Source organism: Mesoplodon densirostris, chromosome 14 (genome assembly GCF_025265405.1).
Source record: "Mesoplodon densirostris isolate mMesDen1 chromosome 14, mMesDen1 primary haplotype, whole genome shotgun sequence".
Taxonomy (NCBI): Eukaryota; Metazoa; Chordata; class Mammalia; order Artiodactyla; family Ziphiidae; genus Mesoplodon; species Mesoplodon densirostris.
Genome location: NC_082674.1, coordinates 77413021 through 77427407, shown reverse-complemented (window position 1 = coordinate 77427407; position 14387 = coordinate 77413021). Strand labels below are relative to the sequence as shown.

Below are 14387 nucleotides of genomic sequence, written 5' to 3'. Positions count from 1 at the left end.
GGGAACCTAGGGGGCGCCAGGGCGCACCCGACTCCAGACCCAGTGATGTGGGTTCTGGGCCTGGATCTGAAAGGGAAGCACAGCAGGGTGAGCGCCTGGAGGAGGGGCCCAGCCCCTCCACCTCTGGGGTGCGCTCCCCGGCCCTCATCCCCGACAGACCTCCTCACACAATTCCCGGGTGACCCAGGCTCGGTACTCCATGGCACAGAAGAATTCCACCTTCAGCTGGAGGAACTTCTTGTAGAGGTGCTGCCAGTGCTCTCTGCCCAGCAGGAACGGGAAGATGCTCTGCTTGGCCGTGGGGTTGTCCTCCTCCATGTCGGAGGCGATGTAGCTGCCATCAGAAAAGAGGGCTAGCTGGTCCCGGCCCCCACAAGGACTCAGGCGAGACAGTGGAGAGAGGCTGCTGAGGTCACCCTGGAGGAGCACCCAGGTCCACAGAGGGCAGGACCGTCCTCAGCACCAAGGCTGCTGGGCCCATGCTGTGCGGGGCCCAGGTCAAGGTTCTGGCTGTCGCCATTTCCCTGGGACTTTCTACCTCGGGTCCCTCAGTCTCTGGGCAGCAAATGGTGCTTCCTGGCTACGTTCATTATCCCAGGACCTTGCTCCTTGCCTTCCCCTGCTCTGACCATGTGACCCCTTGAGGGCCTTGAACCACCACTGGGGGCCCTCAGGCATTGCTCACAGGGCCAGGAAGAAGTGGATCCTGTTGTAGAGGTGACCAGGCAGCCCGACACGGCCGAAGTACTCCACCACCATGGAGAGCAGGTACTGCGGGAAGACACAGGGCGGGGGAGGGGCGGCCAGGGGTCGATGGCAGGACCAGTGGCCTGAGTGGGCCCTGCGCCCCACCCCATCCACAGGCCAGGTGGGAAAACCACCCAGGGTGGGCCTTGCTGAGGGTGTGATGGCCCTTTGACATGCGGAGATGAGCTGACGGGAGGCCAGGGAGGAGATGCCCAAGGGCCGGGGCACCCGTAGTGTGTCCTTTCTTCCTTTCTGGCCCCAAGGGCGGGTCTCTCCAGGGCCTCTGCTCAGGCAGACACCTTGTCCTCCGTCCCCACCCCCTGGGGGTGGGGACACTGCAGACCCCTTGGTCCCTCATAATTTTAGTGCTGTGAGTACCTTGTCAGACACTTGCAGGAAACTATCAGCTTTCAAGAAGCTCTGGATAACAGGGTCCTCTGTAAAGGAAGGGAGACGTGATGAGGGCCTCGGAGCAGCCCTTCTGGGAGCAGCGAGCCTGGGGCTGTGGGACATTTCACAGGGAGGAGGAGAAGTGGAAACTTCTCCCAGTTCCTCTGTTTCAGGAAGTAGAGGCAGCTCTCTTCCCCCAGGAAGGCTCAGAGCCTTAACAGTGACAAAGCTGTTCCTTCCATTGACCCAGGGAGAGAGTCTCAACTGGGGCAGGGATTTTGCTATTGTTATTTCATCTTCAACACATGGCTGGGTATGTGTGTCTCATGAAGAGAGATGACCTGGTTCTCAAAGTTTAACATAACGTTCCTCGAGCCAAAGGTTGGGTGTGGCCTTTGGCCTCTGGGCACTACATCCCTGTCACTTCATCACACTGCGACTGTGCAATGCTTTCCTGCCCCACCTGATAACGGAGCATCCTATGTGGGCAGTGGAGAGTTCATACCCCCCTGGGTGGGGGTGGGGGGGCACTGGGCATTCTACCCTCCTTCTCCTGGACCCCCTTCACTTCCTGCTGATAATGACCTGGCCTCCCCTGGCCCCAGCAGGCTCATCTGGGATTAGAGTTGTCCCTGGAGGTGCCATTTTCCAGTGGTGCCCTGAGAATGCCAGGTCCTCCTTGTCTTTCACACCTTGCCCCGGACAATGACATTTACCGAGACGGGAAGACGGAGGGGTCATGGATCATTTCGCCCTCCCTGACCCTTGTCCAGGTGGCCTGGCTCCCGGAAGGGCATTGCTTTCTGTGTGGATGAAAATATTCTGTAGCTTGCTGTCCAGTACAGTAGCCATTAGCCATGTGTGGCTACTGAGCTTATGAAATGTGGCTGGTGAGAACCAGGAACTGAATTTCAGAAGTTTATTTTAACTCACGTAGAATTAAATTTGAAGAACTGCAGGTGGCTAGTGGGTGCTGCACTGGACAGTGTCAGCTCCGTGACATCCCCCAACCTGCCACACTCGGTCCTGCCTCTGGTCCTGACATCACCTTCTCTGCAGACCTTCCCTGAGTATCTGTCACAAAGCTCTCCCACTCCTGCTCACAGCCCATCTCTAGGTGTCATTGCCTTTTCCTTGTCTGCATTTGTCACTGGCTGAGAGCAACTTATTTCTGTAATCTTTGGGGTCTCCTCCCACTTTGAGCATAAAGGCAGTGAGATCTAGTTTGTCCTTTCATCACTCATCTCTAAAATCCTAACTGGAGGCACTCAATGTGGGCAGGGGATTCCTCCCTTGATGTGTCCTAAAATGTCTTGATAATTGAACCCTCAACCGTGAGTCCTGCTTTCCTTTCTCCCTCCAAGAACTCATCTCAGATGAAAACCCATGAGCACCGCAGTAGAACTGTGGAAACAGAGCGATCTGCTTCTGTGCAATCTGGACACCCCCCAGCTCTGAGCCCCAGGGGGAGATTTGGCCATGATCCCGGAGCCTGTGGGATCCTCGGTGTAGAAGGGACCTGACCCTCCACTAGCTCAGAGCACAGACCCAGAAGCCGGTAGAAGGCCTCTTGGTCTTCTGCACGATAACTGGATCTTCTCTTGCTGAACCTGAGTTTCGTTCCCTCAACATGAGTGACGGTCCACATGTTCCTCCTCTGACTGCGCTTCTTCCAGGACTTCAGCTTGGAGACGACTTCCGAGGAGGTGGGATTGGAGGCCAGGGCGCTGCTGTCCTGGGCGGCTGCAGGAACGAGACTCTGTGTGAGCACAGACCTGACCCACCTGGGAGGCCCCGAGTCTGCCCTTGCAGCTCACCCTGAAGATTGAACCCTGCCTCCTGAGGACAAGACAACAAGTGGTTACTCAGCAGTACCTGATGTTCTCTTCAGGGCCAAGGGAGCTGAGGACACCACACCTCCCTTGACATCCATCAGTCTCTTCCTCTTCTGGCCTCTCACCCTCCTGGTTCTCTGCTCAGAGACAGCCTCTGGAGGGGCAGAACTGGAGGCCAGAGGACTCCCATCCTGAGCAGCTGCAAGGAGAGAGGAAGGACCCTGTGTGATCACGGGAGGGACCCACCTGGGAAACACTGTGCTCTTCCCTTCTCACTCACCTTGAGTATGTTGCACGTGACATCTGAAGGGATAAGAATGACCATCACCCCCTTTGCACTCTGTCTATAAAGGAGGGTAGGCACTGAAGTAATATTTACCTTTCTTGGCCAGGGAAAAACTGCTCTCCTGTGCCTCCTTCCCTGGATCTTTCTGCCTGGGGAGCACCTCTGTGGAGACAAATGTGAAACTCTCTGGTCATCGATGTCTTTAATAACTACAAAGGTGAGCAAGATAGTGACCTCCTGTCTCACCCTGGACACCTTTCCCCTGCCCTGCAGACCCACACCCATGAAGAGTCCAGGGAAGAAGAAGTGATGCTGGAGCCATGATGATCTATCACCTTCATTCATTCAGAGAGCAGGGAGAAGTGTGAATGACCACACACACCTGGCTTCCCTGCCACGAGCGGCCTTTTCATCCGACTTTTTTGCCGGGTCCCGTGGACTTGCATCACTCTCCGAGGCATCCGATGTGGAGCTCAGAGGGATAGCCTGTCTTTTCTGGGTACCAAAAACTGGAAAGAAACCAACTTGATTCTGACCAGGCCACTTCCTTCCGCTTAACCTGCTTCTTGTGAGACCTAATAATAATTAAAAGGGCAATAACATTAGCTACCAGTAATTGCTTAGTAAACTTGAGATATTGATTAGTGCGTTGGGATGCCCTCATTCAGTCCTTACAAGGAGGTGTGAGGTAAGGTGTGTCACTTGCCTGTTTACAGATGAGGAAATGCTGACCTAATTTGTCTAGGATTTGTTCCTTGACCGTGGCTAGAGCTCTTTGGACTTGGGATTAGAACTCGCGTCTGAGCGGTGCTCAGGGGAAGAAGGCTGGTGGCAGCCCCGGTTGAGCCTCAGGCACATTTCCATGAGGGTTGAGCTGGGCCACCTTACACGCTTATGTCATCGGCTCTGCCTAAATATCCCCGTGAACCACTATAAAGTTACAGCAATCCAACCTGGCAAAAGTCTGACCAGAGTAGCCCAGGCCTGTGTGAAATGGCCCTGGAAGCTGACTGAGGCAGTTCCCCCTCCAGAAGGCCAGGGCCGCCTGCCGCCTCTGAGGGCAGTGCTCCTCCTGGGTGACAAACTGCCCACATGCTCCCGGGGCTCTCAAGGTCGAGTTCTCTGTAGAGTCGCTTTACTGTCTCTCCTCCTTCCCCCATATTCATTTTGTTCTCCTTTTGCCCACATCCCCTCCTGTTCTCTGTTCTCCCCACACTCGAGACCTCTTTGTATTCCTACTGCATCCCAGTCACTCCTCTGGAGGTTCACAGGTGATCCCTTCCACATCCCCTGCGACAGCTTGGAGGAACCTAGTTCAGGATCCAAGACTCACCTTAGTACAGAAAAGAGTGACGCCCACCCCAAGGAAGCACCCGGAGGCTCCCTCGAGACCTAAGCCCTCACCCTAGCCCACAGTGCAGCCTCACACCAACGTGGGAAGAGCACTGACTGTTGACAAGTGTTGCTAAGCGATCCAATGGGGCCCTTGCTCTGACTCACTGATGACATCACACCATTCCACCAGTAACTGCTCTTTGGTTTATAAAATGCTCTCAAGGAAAAGACGGTGGGCCTCAAGGAGGAAGGAGTTAGCGTCCCAGCCTGAACACTGGGATCACTTCCTCTTAGCCCAGTATTACCTCTGAACCTCATCTTGTGTTTCATCTGACCAATTAATGATTCCAAATGAAAGTGATTCATCCACATATCAAAAAATTGAGAAAATACAAACTTAAAAGTTGATTAATATTCATAGTAAAGTTAGTTTATTTATTTGATATTTAATTAATTAATTAATTTATTAAACATCTTTATTGGAGTATAATTGCTTTACAATGGTGTGTTAGTTTCTGCTTTATAACAAAGTGAATCAGCTATACATATACATATATCCCCATATCTCCTCCCTCTTGCGTCTCCTTCCCAATGTAGTTTATTTTTACTCTTTTCTGGTTTGTGTTTAACTATGATTATATTGAGATTTTAAAAATTAACTTTTTCATTTTGAGATAATTGTAGATTCATAAATGCAGTTGTAAGTAATGACACATCCTATATACCTTTCCCCAAATTTCCTTCAGTGGTACAAAGTTGAATATCTATAGCACAGTATCACAATAGGACATTAGAATTGGTACAACCCATTGACCTTATTCAGATTTCCCCAGTTTTATATGCAATCACTTATGTGTGTATTTAGTTCTATGCAGTTGTATCCCATGTGTACACTCATGTACACCACCACCAAGGTATAGAACAGTTCTGTTATACGGATCCTTCATGCTACTTTTTTATAGTATCTCCATCCACAACCCCTGGCAACCACTATTCTCTTCTTCATCTATATAATTTTATTATTTCAAAAATACATGAATGGAAACAGATAGTGTAGAATGTTCTGATCTGGCTTTTAGTTTTAATTTGCATAATTCCCTTGAGGACTGTTTAATTTGTTGCATAAATCAATAGTTTATTCCTTTTTATTGCTTAGTAGGAATCCATGGTTCTATGGTCAAGTGCATATTTAGTTTTGTAAGAATCTGCCATACTCTTCTAGAGTGGCCCTATCATTTTACATCCCCACCAGGAATGTATCAGTGATCCACTTTCTCCACATCATTGTCAGCATTTGGGTTATCACTTTTTATTTTAACCATATCTCGTTGTGGTTTTAATTGGCACTTCCCTAATGATATTCCATAATGATATTGATTTCATGTGTTTATTTGCCATCTTCTGGTTCATGTTTTTTTCTAATTGAACTACTTCTTTACTGTTGAGTTTTGAGATCTTTTTATGTATATCCCAGATACAAGTCCTTTGTAAGATACGTGGTTTGCAAATATTTTCTCCCAGTCTATAGCTTATCTATTTTTTTTTTAATGTTGGGGGTAGGAGTTAATTAATTAATGAATTAATTAATTTTTGCTGTGTTGGGTCTTCGTTTCTGTGCGAGGGCTTTCTCTAGTTGTGGCAAGCGGGGGCCACTCTTCATCGCGGTGCGCGGGCCTCTCACTATCGTGGACTCTCTTGTTGCGGAGCACAGGCTCCAGACGCGCAGGCTCAGTAGTTGTGGCTCACGGGCCTAGTTGCTCCGCGGCATGTGGGATCCTCCCAGACCAGGGCTCGAACCCGTGTCCCCTGCATTAGCAGGCAGATTCTCAACCACTGCGCCACCAGGGAAGCCCCTATAGCTTATCTTTTAACATCCTCTTTTTTAAAACCATTTTTCCTTCTGGTTTTATTGAAATGTAATTGAGGTACAACACTGTATAAGTTTAAGGTGTACAGGATAACTACTTGACATATGTATATATTGCAAAATGGTCACCACAGTAAGTTTAGTTAACATTTATTACCTCATATAGTTACCCAAAATTTTTTTCCCTGTAATAAGAACTTTTAGGATTTACTTTCTTAGCACCTCTCAAGTACACCATACAGCAGTGTTGATTATATAGTCACCATGCTGTACATCACATCCTCAGGACTTATTTCTTTTAGAATTGGAAGTTTACACCTTTTGACCACCTTCAACCATTTCACCAGCCCCCCAGTCCCTGCCTCTGGTAACCATCCATCTGTTCTTTGTTTCTATCAGTTTTTCAAAATTTTTATTGAAATATAGTTGATTTACAATGTTGTGTTAACTTCTGTACAGCAAAGTGATTCAGTTATACATATATATATATATATACATACATATTCTTTTTCATAGTCTTTTCCATTATGGCATATCATAGGATATTGAATAGAGTTCCCTGTGCTCTACAGTAGGACCTTGTTGTTTATCCATTCTATGTATAATAGTTTGCATCTGCTAATCTCAACCTCCCAATCCATCCGTTCCCTACGCCCCTTCCCCCTTGGCAACCACAAGTCTGTTCTCTACGTCTCTGAGTCTGTTTCTGTTTCGTAGATAAGTTCATTTGTGTCATATTTTAGATTCCACATATAAGTGATATCATATGGTATTTGTCTCTTTCTGACATACTTTGCTTAGTATGATAATCTCTTGGTCCATCCATGTTGCTGCAAATGGCATTATTTCATTCTTTTTTGTGGCTGAGTAATATTCCATTGTATATGTGTACCACATCCATTCATCTGTTGATGGACATTTAGGTTGCTTCCATGTCTTGGCTATTGTGAATAGTGCTGCTATGCACATAGGGGTGCATGTATCTTTTTGAATTACAGTTTTATTCAGATATACGCCCAGGAGTGGGATAGTGGGATTGCTGGATCATATGGTAACTCTATTTTCAGTTTTTTGAGGAAACTGCATACTGTTTTCCATAGTGGCTGCATCAGTTTACATTCCCACCATCAGTGTAGGAGGGTTCCCTTTTCTCCACATCCTCTCCAGCATTTGTTACTTGTAGACTTTTTTTTTGGTGGGGGGGCGCTGTGCCGCATGGCACGTGGGATCTTAGATCAAACCTGTGCCTCCTACAGTGGAAGCACTGAGTCCTAACCACTGGACCACCAGGGAATTCCTATTTGTAGACCTTTTAATGATGGCCATTCTGACTGGTGTGAGGTGGTGCCTCATTGTAGTTTTGATTTGCATTTCTCTAATAATTAGCAATGTTGAACACCTTTTCATGTGCCTATTGGCCATCTGTATATCTTCTTTGGAGAAAGTTCTATTTAGGTCTTCAGACCCTTTTTTGATTGGGTTGTTTTAAACTTCTTTGTTCATGTATGTTACATAATATTCACTCATTTTAAACATACAATTCAATGAATTTTAGTGTATTTACACAGAGTTCAACAATCATCAGCACAATCTAATTTTGGAACATGTCCATCCCCCCAAAAGCTCCCTCCTGCTCATTTGCAGTCACTCCCCATTCTCACCTCCAGCTGTAGGCAACCACTACTGCGTGTCTGTCTTTTGTTTTTGTTTTTGTTTTTTACTGGGGATTGGTAGAGAAATCAGTTTGAAAAAAATATTTCATTGCTAAAAGCCATTTGAAATTTACTCATTTTAAGCTCTTTATTGATAAATGAGAAAACAGTGGCCCTGAAAGCACCAGGGTGTAGCCCAAGACCATACATAAGCACTACATGTCAGAGGTCAGATCCCTTGAAAAGCATTCTTGCCACTGGGAACCTGGGTGCCAAGCTTCGGGGTGGAGTGACCACAGGTTCTGCCATGGTTCCCTCTGATTGGTGCTCGAGTGTCTTCCAAAGGAGTGAAGGCATGAACTTGTGGGAAGCTCTGAGGCATAGATGCCAGGCCTTAGCCGCAGGACACCATTGGTGTAAGTCTCACAGAACTGCTCCTTGGTGCTGCGTCATCTGACTTGAAAAAGGCCACTTTCTCACCCTTTGTCTAGAAACCAGCTGACTTCACAGCATATGGAGAGGGGCACGTCCCAGCTTAGGGCATCTCCTGACATCCTAGAGGAGGCAGGAAGGAGGGGGCTCGCACCTCTCAGCCTGGTGGTCCGTGTGCAAACACGCTAGGTGGGAGGTCGGCGAGCCTGCTGGGCTGCAGAGAGGCCCGAGCGTGGGAGCCAGCATTGGACTGGAAGCCAGAGCCTGTGGGAGCCGAGGCAGGAATTGTCAGAGGAATGGGCTTGTGATGATTCCAAGGGAAGCACATGCCAAAGCCCAGTCTGAGCCACAGGAGTAGGCCAGGCCGGGAGAGGGTGTTGGGAACTGGGGGAAACTGAAGGCCGTGGACCAATGTGAGACCAAAGCAGGAAGACTTTGTCGCCTCCTTCATACAGGGTTGGGGGCCTCTCTTCTGGGTTCCCCATCCTCATACTGACCAGATTTGGGGGAAAATGCCTCACTGTATGAAGATCTCTCCAGTTAAGCAATGGGGGAAGGGGCAGGATTTGGTCACCTCTGTACCCCTGTGTCTGCAATTTTTAACCAGCAGTGGAAGGAAGCGGAGGTGAGGCCGGAAAAGCACCCCCTCCACGTGGAGGCCTCTGTCAGCACCTACTGCGCCCGGCAGATACCCACGCTGGTTCCAAAGCTTCCCAGGTGACTGTGTTTTCCTGCTTCCAAGGCCAGGTTCCCCCTACTCTAAAATACATTGGTTGCTTCTCATTACAGTCACAAGCTTCCGAAAAGTCTTTTTCGATAAAAGAGCCCCTAAAACCACATCCTTGATTTTTGCCTGTGGATCAGGAAGACTTGCCTGTTCTCCATCCTCTTGCTTTGCTCCATCTTATGTTCTTGAGTGAAAGTGAGGCTGGGATGGAAAGTGGGGACTGCTCAGAGGGCAGGACTTTCAGGCCCCAGACGAGGGGAGCCCATCGATCAGGCAGCTGCACCAGAAGCTCCCTCAGGTGGCATCTGGTCCTGCCCCTCGTTCTACAGCTGAGACCCGGAGGCTCAGGGAGGGGTGGCTGGCCCAAGTCCGCACCGCTCCCCATCGCAGCCCAGACAAGCCTGGGCACCCAGACCACGCTGTTTCTACCCGAGAACCTGGTCCTTTACTGCCTGTCTTCCTGGTCCAGTAGACCCTCAGGAAGAGGCCGATTAAATGTAAGTTACAAGGACGTTGCCGATTAAATGTAAGTTACAAGGACGTTGCACCAGGCAGAGTTTATGAACACCTTGAAAAAGCAGACACACTGACTCTTCCTTTCTCTGTGCATCTTTGGAAAAACAAAGGCCTTTGTGTAATTTCTTGGAATTACATTAATTGAATTAGCCTGTGTGTTGCTTTCTTGGTCATTACAACATCTTAATTAAAAAGTTCCTCTTTTAGCTGAAAATACTTCTTCCATGGTATATTAAGACATGAAGTAGGAAATTTAGGAAAAGAAGTAATTTTATAGTAAGCTCAATAAAAGCAATGAAAATCTGTAAGTAAGCACATGTTCTTAATTTCCACTGCTTTTACTCCAGTACTAAGGTGTGAAGTGTCTCGCCTTGCCTGTGTAGTCAGTGGCGCCATCCTGAGTCTTATGTGCAGGTGCAGAGCCTTGGGACACTGTGGACCGTGTGCTTTCAGAACCCAGACATGCCAGATCCTGATCTGTGGAGTCACATTACTGGGGGACTCATCACAGGGACAGTGGTTGGAAGCTAGTTGGTGCCACTTGTTTTTCTTTCATTTGTGTTTCTTTGTGTGCATATCTTTCACTTATCAAGAATGTTTTAATTCTGCTTACTGTACCATTTCAGAGATTAAGAAGATATTTTGGGTAAACGTGTATAACTGTGGAGTTGAAGGAAGAATCCTTAGCAAATCCACTGTAATTAGCATCCCTGGCTGCAGTCTCCTGCCTGGTAAGATCTAGATGAGAGGAGCTCCAGCCCTCAGGCGATGAAATCTCTGTAGGTCCCCAGAGGAGGGCGCAGGTGCTGTCTGGTCACCTCCCTCCACACCCCCTCTGTTGCACTGGTTCACCTGTAGGTCATCCCCTGTGCCCTGTGAGGGGCCTGGATGTCAACTCGGCGTCTTCACCACCTCCTCCTCTCTCCTTAGCCTCCACCTGTGTTTCCCGTATGGGACCAGGTAAGAGTGTGCCATTGGGAGGTGCCAGCGAGAGATGCCCAAGCCAGGCCGGGAGGTGGGAGAGGAGGCGAAGCCGTTATAGGCGGACACGAGGGCAGATGGTGCACACCTGGCAGCAGGGCGTGAATACCAGCTCTGCCCGGGGGCCCCGCCCTGGAGTTTCTGGAGCTTGGTTGGGGCTTCTTCATCATCTGCTCCAAAGACCCCTCCATCTGCTTCCCTTTATCAACATCCTTTCTGCTTGGGTTCCTGAGCAGACCCTGTGATGCTGTGTGGGATGTAATGACCCAGATGTGAACACAACCCATACCGAGTCCCCACCACTTGTTCTCCCCTGGGCTTTGCTTATGGAGTTTCCAGCCGCTTGGTTATCTCCCCTGAGCTCCCAGTGCTGTTGACTTGCCTTTTCCATTACCAGACACTCGGCTGTTCTCTGAAAGCCCCAAATGTCTCTGCAGTCCTGTAATCCTTGCACCAGCTCCCCCGAATGGCACCAGCCTCAGTGCTGCAGCAGCAGTGACCCCCCCGAGTGGCCTTGGGTTTCCCCTAACATGCTGAGGGGACTCTCTGACTAAAGGAAGAATGGGCGACCTTTTCGCTGAGGAACTGGAAGGCTTTGGGGTTGGCCCCATTTGTGTCAGGCTTCCTGGGACGGAGTCCCAGGTGTGTGGATGGAGGCATAGTGTGGCCCATTGCCCAGTCCTGTTGGTTCTGGGTTTGCCCCTCAGCGGCCACCCTGAGGAGAGAACCAACCCTTAGCCCAGCTGCTTCCACCTTGGCCTTCTGGGGCAGCACAGACTGGGTGTCACAGGCTGAAAAGTACTGTGGTCGTTTGCTGCTGGCAGTTTCGAGGACTCGAAGCAAATGCTAAGCCTTCATGGGCTAGAGAGCATTGAACAAGTGTATTGCTTCCTGAAAGGAGTCGGCTTTTTAGAAGACTTGACTGTGAGGTTCCTGGGAACCTTACCAGAAATTTCTTGGCACAATTAGACATTTCCAGGGGAAAAAAGAGAGACAAAGAGCTAGATAGTTTCTGTCTGGCAATTGCAGTGATTACCTAGTAATACTGTATAGCAGCTGGCCAGTAATAAGACTTCCTACCTAAAGGGGCTATACATATAGAGAGCTGTAAACCTGAACATCACTGAGCAAATCAAGCTGCAGTGGACCAGCCCAGGCCCTGGGATGGCCTTTAATGCTGGACAGGTGCCCCCAGGGTCCCCCACCCCGACCCCAAATGACCTTCTTGGTCTCTCTGAAGGGTTCTGAGCCTTAATTTTCCTTCCCCTGGTGTAAAAATCACAATTCCTACTCTCAGTCGAGCATGTCTGTTGGTGTAGCCCTCGCACCTCTGATCATTTAAGGATAAGCTCTTAGAAACCACACAGCTGGGTTTTGCTTTGTGATTCAATCTGAAGATAGTTTTCTTTTAGTAGTGAGTTCAGATTTATTAATAATATGATCTAAGGTGTGTCTAGTTTTTATATTTCTATATTTATACCGCACTTCTTATATTTACTGTGTATCTCTATTTGGTCTGTTTTCTCTGCTCTCAAAATTTGTTGTATTCATGACTTTGGCATTTAGGATGGCTCATGTTTTTGTGACTGCATTTCACACTAATACCTTCATAGGATTCCTTGAATCCCTCTTTTCCTTACCTCGGTCTCCACCGTCCTGTTTCCAGCTTTGATGGCACCCTGGCACCTCCCCACCTCTCCCCCAGGCAGCATTCATGAGCCCCTCCCATGCTCTCTCCCTTCTCTGAGTCTGAAGGTTGGGTTATTTCTGTCATGTCAGAGTGAACGATAGCATACGACTCCCTGCCTCTGTTTCCACCTGTGTCAGCCTCAGACCGGCCCACTGATGCTCTCCATGCCTTGCCACGCTCCTGCGGCTGACATTTCCCATCTCCTCCCTGGATAAGGCTGCTCTCCAGCAGGTGAGATGCTGATTGTCCTCCTCTCTCCTCATGTGTTTCCCTCCTTCCTGTCTCTGCCTCTTTCCCTCACTACCTTCTAGTCTAGGTTCTTGGGGCTCTTCTCAGGTCCCTCCTCCTCGGGGGTCCAGGCCTCTTCCTGACTTTCTGTCTCTTCTCCCTCTGCCCATCCTCAGTCTCCGTGGAGGCTCCTGCTCTGGTCTCTTGTCTCCCTTGGGTGCCCCCCCTCCATGTTACTGCTAGACCCTTTCAGAGTACTCAGGGGTCAGGGCCTTTGTCAGCTGACACCCACTGGAAGGCTGGGGGGCCCTCGTGCCACTGGCTGGTTTGGACACCCCAGGTTCAGGCTGCCACGGTCGGCGGGCCTGAGGAGAGCTGGAGGCCCAGTGCTGTCCCTCTACAGCTGCCTGGAGGCCCCGTGGTGGGGGAGGGAGAGGGGGGTGGGAGCTACAAGAAAAGAGGGAAAGTGAGATCAGAGTGGAAGGCAGGCCCCCCAGCGAGGAAGCTGTCAGCGCCACAGCACAAGGTGCGTGTAGGACAGAGGGTCTGGGAAAATCAGCTGTCACCCTCATTGTTCTTATGAGTGACCAGATCCAAGAGGGGCCCCGGATGTTTGCCTTTCTTTTTTTTTTTTTTTTCTTATTGTAGTAAAAACACTCTTTTCTTTCGATTATTGAGACTCCTGATATATACAGTAGGAATATGTAGTCGTGGCATATTCTTGGTCCTCAACTAAAAACCTGAGGGATGAATGAAACTTCACACCAAATTTGGGTTATCTCAGAACACACTTGCCCTGCATTTCTCTCTCCTTTTCTTTCTCCTGGGGTCCGAATGGGCCCCTGCAATGAGGCAAAGGGTGGGGGGCTCAGCTCACAGGACTGTCCTAGTACAGCCGTCTGCCCAAGCAGGGGGTTCCTTATGCATTTCACAGAAGGTCTCCCTCCACTTCAAGTAAATCCACACATAAAAACGAAATTTAAGCCAAGGAAAACAAATGCTAAAGCATGTGATGCTAGTCAGGTGGTTGGTCTGTGCATGTGTCGTTTGTCACGGGCTTCCTCACAGCTCTGCATGTGTACTTGTTTCCTTTATCTTCCAGCAAGCTTATTGGTTCAGAGACTAGAGAGCCCTAGGAGCTCCTTCCGTCCACGTGAGGCTAGACCCTGACACATACTACAAGGACCCAGCTCAGGGTAGCTTGCATCAAGTGGGAGCAAAGCACAGAAAACCTTTGATGACACGTTGGAGTTAATTGTTCTCTTTTCCCAAGAGCCACCACGGTAATGGATCCCTTTCCAGAAAGGATGACCTCAGTGTTTTTCATGTATTTATATTTAAAAATCAACTCAGATCAAAACCCTACAGAGGTTTTCATTCATTACTTAGATCAGCAATTCCAAGAGTTTTCCTAAAAAAAAAAAGGAAAAGAAAAAAAATTGATATGCTAATTGGGACCTTGTATAGCATGGTAAATAATTCCATAATTGAATCCATTTGGAGAGTTTCTGTATAAACACAGTAATTACTTTCTGTACCATGGGAGTTCGCAGAGCCCTTACTAGGCTAACAGTGCATTAAGGGATGCAGTGGCACTTCCTCGTGACCACCAGCCCTGGAGGTGACTGCAGGGCACGGGGTGGGGTTGTCCCCACCAGGAGGCCCAGTACTCACTTGGAGCACCCGCAGCCGCTGCTCCAT

General features: G+C 49.0%; 1 protein-coding gene across 1 annotated transcript; it reads right to left on the bottom strand.

Moving 5' to 3' along the window:
• Window positions 1-6: 6 nt before the first annotated feature.
• LOC132501414 (speedy protein E4-like) lies at window positions 7-14387 on the bottom strand. The gene is made up of 9 exons (XM_060116988.1): window positions 14361-14387; window positions 8699-8808; window positions 3253-3275; window positions 3098-3171; window positions 2686-2896; window positions 1126-1184; window positions 686-771; window positions 160-334; window positions 7-66 (listed from the first exon to the last, which is right to left on the bottom strand). The coding sequence occupies exons 1-9, from the start codon at window positions 14385-14387 to the stop codon at window positions 7-9; spliced, it is 825 nt and encodes a 274-aa protein (XP_059972971.1).